The 10,644-nt window shown below is 41.8% G+C and overlaps 1 protein-coding gene across 1 annotated transcript in view; it reads right to left on the bottom strand.

The window, feature by feature from the left end:
* PASK (PAS domain containing serine/threonine kinase) overlaps positions 1-10,644 on the bottom strand; it is a 33,344-nt gene that overhangs the window by 9,262 nt on the left and 13,438 nt on the right. The window contains exons 10-15 of the mRNA XM_015416055.1: positions 7,794-8,959; positions 7,137-7,318; positions 6,447-6,611; positions 4,361-4,486; positions 3,737-3,871; positions 6-24 (exon numbers count right to left, since the gene is read on the bottom strand). Of these exons, the coding sequence (XP_015271541.1) occupies positions 6-24; positions 3,737-3,871; positions 4,361-4,486; positions 6,447-6,611; positions 7,137-7,318; positions 7,794-8,959 (1,793 nt within the window). The remainder of the gene's footprint in view (positions 1-5; positions 25-3,736; positions 3,872-4,360; positions 4,487-6,446; positions 6,612-7,136; positions 7,319-7,793; positions 8,960-10,644) is intronic.

Raw genomic sequence — 10,644 nt, 5'->3', positions numbered from 1 at the left:
TAGGTAGCACACTGCAGACACCAGCTGAGAAACAGACATGACCAAGGATCAGAATGTGTACCACTGCAGACAATATATGTAGTTTTTAATTATAACCTGAAAAGGCATTGTTATTTCTGGCTTTTGGCCCTGAAATGGTATTTATTTGTTTAATAGGAACATACAGAATATCTGAAGCACTACATTTCCTACATCTATAGTCATTTGGCAAAATACAAAGAAATTTGTACTATCCTACATCCCACCATGACAAGTGGAATTAGGCAAATTTAGGCAAATCTGACTTTCTGTGGATAACTGTCATTGTCATGCCAGTCTATTGCTAGAGCTTTTTCATTAGGCTTACATTCATATCCAGAGATTTTTATGGCACAAACTGAACATCTGCCAAATCTCCCTTATAAATAATAGCCAAATGGTGGTGGCACTTCTCTAGAACATTCCACACGCTCCAAAATCAGTTCACTCTCTGATCTGTCATTCAGAGGGTCTCCCTATCCACTGGCTGCTTTGCCCGAGTCCTGCCTTCAACATTCTAAACAGTTTGCTCTTCCTCTCCCACCCACAGCCAGTCAGAACACAGAGGTTATTTGCATATGCAGCCTCACTGCCCTTTGCCTCGGAACACAGAGGTCCTTTGCATATGCGATTTGATTGGCTTTTGCCTCTAACATTCTAAACAGTTTGCTCTTCTGAGGTAAAATGTGTCCAATCTCCAGGTGAGGGCTGGAGTTCCCTCAGAATTACAACTGCTTTCCAGATGGCAGAGATCACTTCCTCTGGAGAAAATGGTGGGCTCTGTATCTTTATATGCTGCTGAGGTGGCCCCTATGGCAGCCAATGTGACGTAGAAGTCAGGGCTTTGTTGCCAGCCTCCAGGTGAGGACTGGCGATCACTCAAAATTACAACTGTTCTTTAGGTGGCAAAGATCAGTTCCTCTGGAGAAAATGGTGGACTCAGTGTCATTATACCCTGCTGAGGTCGCCACAGCAAATTGACACTGAGTGTCCAAGGCCGGGGCACCCGCCCAGAGCCTCTTTGTAGAGGCCGTTGTATTTATTTCCACAACGGCCCTTTTTCCTAGTTATAGGTATAACACAAAAAGGCCAATACTAGTTTGGATGTAGAAGACCTGGGTTTATTCAAGGCATAGGAAGAAATAGTAACCAAAACCAAACACTATGATGCTATCATGTACAAAGAAAAAAGACAGCGAGGTATCTTCTCAATTTACCTAGGACTATCTATAGAGCTGTTACTCAAGTGTGGCTCTGAGGATACCTAAATCCACAGACTGGGGCCACACTTACCCAAGACAGGTTTTTCTGCAACTTGGGTGACCCCAAGTTTGCAGAAAAATCTGAAAAGATCTTAAATTTTAAAAAGATGTGACATCTTAAAAAAAAAAAAAAACCTTGGGGGTCACTCAAATTTGCATTTACTGTAACTGTTTTATCTTATTTATCTATTTGTTTTTAATATTCAAATTTACATTCCATTTTATCAACTGAAGTAGGTTATCCTCTAAATCCCCAAAGTATATATCCTTGATCATTCCCAGTGAAAGGTAATAGAACCTCCCACCCACAGAAACAAACTACAAAATTTAATGAAAGTAAAGCCTAAGCATATAAGACTACCTGTGCTAGGTACTGATGCAGGCAGATACACACTGTGGAGATCAGGCTCCTGGGAACATGCAGAGTAGTCTTTAGCCTGACTCAGCCAGGTGTTCATGACTATAAAAACCTTGGTAATACTGTCAATTATTAATGAGAATGGCTTTTCATTCCCATATAAAGAGTAGACATACCTGAAATGAGCAGTGATTCACGAAAGCTCATACCCTACCACAAATTTTGTTAGTCTTTAAGGTGTTACTGGACTCTTACTCTTTTCTACAGATAATACAAGAGATAACATCAAATGTGAGAACTAAGTGTAAGTGAGAACTGAGTGACTTAGCATGTGTAGTGAAATAAGAACTCTATCTGTTAAGCCCTGGGGTTTCTATTGTCCTGAGTGTTGTAATAACTCACTTATACCCAGAATTGAACTTTGTTGGTATGGTGGTGACACTGGACTCAAACTCAGTTCTCATATCTGTTTAACTCTTGTATTTTTATGCTAATCTGCTGCCATTCACAGGTCTACCAACTGTTTCAGTCTAATCTCAGCTATACTTGTCGCCCAGTTACTTATGCATCTTAACTCTAACAAGCCCTTCCTGGTAACTAAACCCCCCCCCCCCCCATATGTAAGGCTTGAGGAAAACTGTTCCAATATATCTAAAACCTGAATCTATCTTTCAAAGAAATCATATTTCATAGGAGGGTTTTTTTGTGCTCCTCCAAATTTCCAACAGAAAAAAAAAGGGGGGGGGGGGATTCTGCAGGAAAAATGTCCCCTCCTCCAATTTTTCTGGGCCTTCACATTTCTATAATCAGATGAAATTCAGCATTCTTTGGAAGAAGAAGAGACAAAGAAGAGATTGGATTTATACCCCGCCCTTCACTACCCAAGGAAGTCTCAGAGCGGCTTACAAACTTCTTTCCCTTCCCCTCCCCACAACAGACACCCTGAGAGGTAGGTGGGGCTGAGAGAGCTCTGACAGAAACGGCTCTTTTTTCAAGAACAGCTGTGCCAGAACTCCAAGAACAAGCAGATTCTAGGTGGTTCATTATAAATTAGCTAGTCGGCTGCGGGAGGACCATGGTCTACCTTCTATGCATCCCTAGCCAAATGAGGTATGTGTAAAAAACAGTCATTCATCTCAGGAGGCAACAATGCCTCCCTGCTGCAGTCTCTTAATGTTATGCTGCTATTAATAAGACCGCTATGGCTCGGTCACAGCCCAGTTGTTCCCAGCTATTAGGATTGCTGAATATGTAATTGTTGTAAAGCCTACCTTTTCAATGTTTTTGTTTGATATTTTTGTTTGATTGTAATTTATTGCTGTGTGACCCGCCCTGACACTGCATGCGGGAAGGACAGGTTATAAATCTGAATGGATGGATGAATGAATGAATGGATGAATGAATATTGTGGAGCTTGCTAAGCATCCACAAGAGTATTGCCACTGTCCAAGCCTTAGCTTCTGTCAGTAAAAGGCACGGGGAAGGGGGAGGGCTCTTTCCAGAGCAGGTTTAGCCACTGAAGGAGGACTCATCAGGGCCAGCAGCAAGCAGTAGACAACTTCCTACCACCCAACTTGATGACTCACACAGGCCCAGTACCTGCTCCTGTTGGGAAGAAAGGTGGAAGTATAAACAAAGTAAATATACCTGAAGATTGGGCACAGATAAAATAGGTTGGTTGGTGGTGGGAAAGAGAGAAGGAAGCAGTGAAAGATGAAGATATAGGGGCTGCCAGGAAGGAGGAAAGAAAAAAATTATGGGGAAGGGGTACTGGGTCCCCATCCAACTGGCCCCGGCCCTGTGTTACTGGGCCATAGTTTTCCCAGGTAGAAACTGCCATAGGGAGGGGAACCTGAAGATGGGGCGGGGGGGCAGATAAAGGTAGCTTGGCTGGTGGCTGGGAAAAAGAGACGGGTGCAGGAAAAGGGAATAGGATATGGGGGTTTTCAGGAAAAAGAAACAGCATACCGTGGGAGATGTCCCCCTTGCAAGTGCCCCATTGGTATTTTACTTAATCAGCCAGCTTTCCCTTCCAGTTTTATCAACTGACCCATTGCACGCCCATATCTTTGCAGATTTCACGTTGGTCAGGTCTTACCTGTCTGAATATGAAACTTGCCAAAGGTTCATCCATACTGGGCTGGTTATCAATGAAAGAGAAGAGATCCAGACCTGGCCCATGTTTCTCCATCACTAGCTGGAAGAACTGCTCGTTCTCAAATACATTTAGCACCTGGTGACAAAAACTTTGATTCTCAAAAAAACTCTTCACAAAAATATATATGCCACTGCTTCAAAAAAAAGAAACAACCATAACCTTTCATCCTCTTAACTAGCCTTACATTTTAGTAGAACTATTATAGTCTGTCCTCAAGGGACTTAGGGTTTGCCCTATAAGCCCCTTGGTATTACCCTTGAGATTTTCCAGGCAAATATTAGGTATACGTTTGTGCAGATATCTCAAGATGGGTAGTCATGTTAGTCTGTTTGTAGCAGTAGAAAATACTTTATCTAAAGAAGTGAGCAGTGATGAATGCTCATACCCTGGACTTTTATTCTTTTCTATGTTTGTGCAGGACACATTAAGTCAAGTGGGCTTTATTACTGACAAATGCCTATACCAGAAAAATGGCAAAGATTGAGTCTTCCCTTTATAATTCTATTATATAACATTAAATCTGTATCTTAATTGCTGTGTGTTCACATGCTAAATGAACGATACCTTAATAATACTGGGGTGCTGCAGCTTTACCAGAATCACAATTTCTTGAGTAACTCTCCCCAGCTCAGGATCATCTACCCAGCAGTCATCCAACACCTTCTCCTTCAGAATGAACTTCACAACAACCTGGGAATAAGACAAAGCAAATGGATACAAATCCAAAGAAGGAAACACAAAAATGTCAAGCACAAATACTAGACGGGGGATACATTTCTAGGGAGTAGTGTATGCGATCTTGGGGTAAAAGTGGACTGTAAGCTAAATATGAGCAGCCAGTGTGATGCGGTGGCAAGAAAGGTTAATTCAGTATTGGGTTGTATTAAAAGGACCATAGCATCGAAATCGCAGGAGGTCATAGCCCCTCTGTATACTGCCTTGGTCAGGCCGCACCTTGAGTACTGTGTGCAGTTCTGGAGGCCTCACTTCAAAAAGGATGTGGGCAAAATCGAGAGGGTGCAGAAGAGAGCGAAGAGGATGATCAGGGGTCTGGAGACTGAGCCCTACGAGGAAAGGCTACAGGCCTTGGGAATGTTTAGCTTGGAGAAGAGGAGATTGAGGGGGGACATGATTGCTCTCTTTAAATATTTGAAAGGCTGTCATTTGGAGGAGGGCAAGGAGCTGTTCCATTTGACAGCAGAGAATAGGACCCGAAGCAACGGGTTTAAATTACATGCAGAAAGGTATCCGCTGGATACTAGGAAAAACTTTTACACGGTCAGAGTAGTTCAAAGGTGGAATCAGCTGCCTAGGGAGGTGGTTAGCTCCCCTTCACTGACAGGTTTCAAGAAGAGACTGGATGAATATTTGTCAGAGATGCTTTAGGCTGGTCCTGCATTGGGCAGGGGGTTGGACTAGATGGTCTGTATGGCCCCTACCAACTTTATGATTCTATGATGGTAGGGTGGAGGAAGGGAACAGTGTCATCTGCAGTGTTCCCTCTAAGCTGAGTTAATGTGAGCTAGCTCACAGTTTTTTGGCCTCTGGCTCACACATTTTTGTCTCAGCTCAGGAAGGATGGCTCCAGAGCAAACTAATTTATGCAGTAGCTAAATCACTTGCTCACAACGTTAATGCCAGTAGCCCACAAAGTAGAATGTTTGCTCACAAGACTCCACAGCTTAGAGGGAACATTGGTCATCTGACATTTTTTATTTGATTTGACTTATATATCCCACCCTCCCCGCATAGTAGGCTCAGGGCGGGTTACAACAGATTTGATAAAAATAAAATATACAAAAATTAACACAATTAAAACAATAAAATACAGCACTATCCTTTATCTGGTGCAGTTGTCATTAAAATTAAGGCCTCACAGATGCCATCTCTGGTGTGCAGTTCAGACCCACTGAGAGGAGGCCCAGTAAGGAAGGAGGAACGTCATTACACTCTTCTAAGCCCACTGACTTAAATGGATTTAGAAGAGTGTAACTCTACTGACTGCAATGAACACAACATGCTTCTTTTAAGAACACTTACTGACATGAAAATCTGAGCTGCTAGATTTCAAATAAGTTTAAAATGCATATCTGACAGCCCTAGAAGGTCCATGTTTGTTTTTGTTATAAGAAACTGTTTTATGTTGCTTATGTTGTTGATTCTTTAATGGTGTTTTATGCAGTTTTATAGCTGTTTTAACCATGCTTTTATTGCTATTAATAGTTATTGTGAGCTGCTTTGAAACGTTTGCTACATATGGTGTATGTTTTATAAAATAAACAAACCAGAAAATGCTGTGGAAAAGTCAGCTAGTGCTTTAACAAATGTTACCTTTCGAAGAACTTAAACTCTGAAACAGTACACAATACACAAATCACTGCCAGGTAACTTACTTTTGACAGAAACATCTATTCCATGCAATGGTCTATCTGAATAGATATGAAGAAAGTTGAGAGTATTCGATAACTACAACTATAATAGCGAGATCCAAGTTTAGTGATATCTTACAGACCAACAAGATTTTTGGGGTATAAGCTTTCAAGAGTCAATGCTCCCTTCATCAGATACAATGAAAATACTTTATTTAAACAAAAACAAGGACTACCAGTTAATGGTTCTGTTCACCAGAGAGAAATTTCTGCTGTTTCACCTCCTTGTGATCCTTTTTGCATCTGGCTGTCCAGACAAAACCGAAAGCTCCTCTGCCAATGAGACTAAGTGTTTCGTAGTTCTTTCCATACTCTCCCTCACAAGCCCTCAGCCTTTCTAACTCTTCAGTTCGTCGTGAATTTTCAAATAAGGGTGTTTTGATCAACTGCAGCAGAAAGGAACAATCAGAGAAACACTACAAACTCTGAGTGAGATTATAATACATTTATAATCTAAAAAACTGGAGCCACATTGAAAATGAAGTTACAAAGACATGGATGCCATTGCCTCAATTTATATGTTCTGCAGCTATAGTCTGAACATGGATCCAATAAAGCATTTCCACAGAGATAACAATGTCTCCCCAATTGAGTGTGTGACCTTCCCACCTCTCCCTTCCTGCTATAGCTCAATAGGCAACCGAAACACCGCTCCTGGAAAATGGGAAATTTGAGGGGGCACTTGGGCTACAATGGAAGGGGGCAGTCACACCCCACAGGTAGAAACTGTTCTGTAAGTGAAAAGGGTACACAGGATCCAAGCTTAAGCTTGCTGTTCTAATTCATTCCAGACTGTGCAACACTCCCCCCAGGGGAAAGGGGGGAAAAAACCCTGCCACATTGGTTGCATTCTTATTTGCTCATAAACCTTGGCCTAAACAGAAGACCATGAAATACCCCCAGGTACTTACTTCTGCCAAGCTAAGTGCAGACACATCAGCTAAGGTCTGAGAAGAACTAGCCAAACTGGAAAGAAGCATCTGTGTCTTGACTGCTGCTTGTTTCTGGCTCTGGAAGTGGTCTCTCATAACCCAAATACAGAAAAGAGCAGAAGGCTCCTGCAGTTCCACACGTTTGACTTCAAAGATTATAGCTGCAAAATATAAAGCTTATCAAGAAACCACTCTGATCCCCCCAAAATGGTAGTACTAGGATCAGATAGAGGTCAGAGAAATTTTACAACTCTTATTCCCAGGATCTTAAATCTGCATACACAGTTCCCTAGATAGGATTTTAATATCAAAACTGAAAAGCCTTATCTGGTAAAGTTCTAAACATGATCAACGGGTTCAAATGAAACTGATGACTATTGGAAGAAAGACTAGCCAAGTACTGCTGGAATGCCACTGCACAAAAAATTGGAACAAGTGACTTCCTTTCCTAATCCTAAATTCAGATTTGTTTTCTCTTTGCTACTCTGTTTTTGCATTCCAGCTTTGGGTAGAAGATTCTTATCTGATTTGATTCTTATCTTTCTGCATGTTTCCTGTACTTTTTCAAGCATAGGGGGTAAGAATGTCCAATTAAAAGCATTACAGAGAGAGCACTGACGATTGCTTTGAACTTACCAAGTCGGGAACCATCTCTATGGTAGCAGTTACCCGAATAGCTGCCTTCCAAAATATCATAGTTCAAAGTACTTGTTGGGGACTGCACAGCTTCTAGTTTTACAGGTGTTGAGGTTACCTGTTCCATGCTCTGATGCTTTAATGGCCTGAATTCTTCTTGGGAATGAGCATCGTTCTGTGAAGGTCTTTCCATATGATTTCCCATGCTTGCAGTAGCATTTTCAACATATGAAGTACAGCATCTAGGTATATCCTTGTTACACTGCACTGAATGTTTGGAAGAGATCAAGCTTTTCCGACAGCTTGTTGGAGAACCATCACTCACAATGAACCGTATCTGATCTTGTGCAAAAGGTTTTTCTGCCAGGTTCAAGGGCAGGCCGAGGCCTTCCTCTTTGATCAAGCATGTCTTTTTTGCTTCTGCAGAAGCAGAGGAGTCTGAATTCACCTGTGCATGACTCCTCAGTGCCAGATCTTTCAGGCCACAGCAAACAGCAGCTACGTCATCACTCACTTTGTTGCCAGCCACACTTGCCAATGAAGAGGCACTATCAGTGCCTTCTGTTGCTGCAGGAAAAGGGTGGCTGCTGCTCCTTTCATTAGGCAGGAAGGCTGTATTTTCTACAGCAATAGTTGCAAAGTCTGAACTTTTTGTGCTACCTATGAGATTTGCACGTGGCAGGTTATCTGTTCCTCCTTGGTTTTGTTTAGGACTTGATACTGTTCTACACATTGCCTTATCCAGTCTGGAAGCACGAAATGATGTGTGCACAGCGTCACAAGCCAGACTCACTTCAGGTTCTAAATCATCATCATCTAAAGTATGTCCAACAGAAGTGTTACTGCACACGGCAGACTTTTCTCCTTTCTTGTTCACCACATGAAATACTGAAGTGCTACTAAAACGATGTGTATCCAAACGATCATCATTTTCTTCCTGAACTAGGACAGGGACACTGCTGAAAAGACTGCTGTCTAGTTCTTTAGTTCTCTCTTGACTTAATACGTATGGTTCTGAATCAACCTGTTTTGGAGTACATACTTCAGACTGCTGTGTGACAATAGGGCTTACATTTTCTGTCTCAGAGAATCCTTCAACATGTGGACTCTCAGATGGTGATATTTCACCACAGGCTGGCATATCACTGACAGGTATGTAGTCTGTTCTGTGAAATAAAACATTTAATAGCTATATTACTTTTTCCTCTGTTTTTTTTTATCAACACATATCACATTTTAGGGTCACGAGAGGAGAGTTTTCTTCATTTCCCTGCTCTCTTGAAGGCAGTATATGAAATCCCAACCAATGACTCTTTCAGAAGGCCTGTCAAAATGTTTTTATTCTGCCAAGCCTTCATGCCTTACTAAATTACAACAGGATAAAATGCTAACCTCTAAAATGTTGCCAAAATGGAAAATATCCAACTTACTTTCTCATCAAGCCTAAACTTACTTTACTGTTTTAGCAACATAAAACATATCACTTATAATTAAGCTAGCATTAAAAATTGCATTATGAAAATTGTATTATGTAAGAGTATAAATGAGCAAAGTTGTAAGCACACCCACTATATGAAGAAGCGAACAAACTGCAAATTGCTGCACTCTATACTACCTTGGCACACGTATCTTATTTTTTGCCATCTGAGAGGTAGGGGGGAAAATGAACGTTGAAAATAGAACACACACACTGCGTAGTAAAGAAGCTATAATAAGGCTAGCAGTCACACCACCGCCCTACAGCATAGCAATACCACTTCTAGCTCAGCTAAGGGGGAAAAAAGCCAGTTACAGGGCTGGGGGGAGGGCACAGAGCTTAACTCTGCCATTTTAAAGGTGAAGCTTAGCTCTGCCCCCCTCCTCTGTTTGCTGTGGTACAGTGTCTACATGGATGCCCCACCTGCAGCCACCCTGCAGTTTTTTCTTTGAACCAGCTAAAAAGTGAAAGTCATGGTGGTCCATCCACCAGTTGTGCTCACAGGGTATACTCCTGTCCATTCAGGCAAAAACTCCTGTGCGGAAGCAGCCACTGCATCATACAACCTGGTCCCTTTAAGTTACCAAAGTTCAATCATTTAGCAACATAGGGAAAGGAAGAATTAACCAAACGAGCTGAATTCCATTCCATATAGTTAATGAATTCTATCATCCAAGTAATAAAGTTTTAGGGCTAGCCACACTCCTCAGGCAAGTGTGAATATTGGATGCCGGACATCATTTTTTTAAATTGCTTGTGTCTTATTTTTAAAATACACACATTTGGAAAAACACACATTTGAAACGGATGGAAATGGCACATTGAGAAAGGGTTAAAGAACATCCCCCATGCAGATGCGCACACACATCTCCACTCACAACAGCACTCTTCTGAACCAACTTTTCTGGGTTTCAATACATGTACTTGCACAATTGTGTGTTTGTTAGCCTTTAATTCTTAAGGACTCTGTACGTAACAGAATCTCTACAGATGCTGAAAGTCTTTTTTATTTTGATGCAGACTAGCTTGCCTGACTAACGGTGCCAAGCACAGTTACATCCTTTTAAGCCCACTGATTTCAAGGGACTTTGAAGGGTGTTAACTATGCTTAGATTGGCACTGTATGAGAGTGAATCCTTAGGAGGTCTACTCAATAGGACTTACTCTCAAGGAAGTGTTCTTAGGGTTGCACCATAAGTACCATAACAAACTGTCTAATTCTGATCCAACACTGATCAGGGAAAGGTGAGTGCCTAGAACACTTTCTGACTTTGACAACCATGTAAAACCTACCCATTCAGTGGTGTGGAGGCCTCTGGGGGAGACAACAGAACAGAAGACAGGCTGCCCACACTCTGCTGCTGGCTTTCCTTC

The sequence above is a fragment of the Gekko japonicus genome, unplaced genomic scaffold (genome assembly GCF_001447785.1).
Source record: "Gekko japonicus isolate JY-2015 unplaced genomic scaffold, Gekko_japonicus_V1.1 scaffold300, whole genome shotgun sequence".
Classification (NCBI taxonomy): domain Eukaryota; kingdom Metazoa; phylum Chordata; class Lepidosauria; order Squamata; family Gekkonidae; genus Gekko; species Gekko japonicus.
Note: the sequence above shows the minus strand (reverse complement) of the source record. Positions and strands in the feature narration are given on the sequence as shown.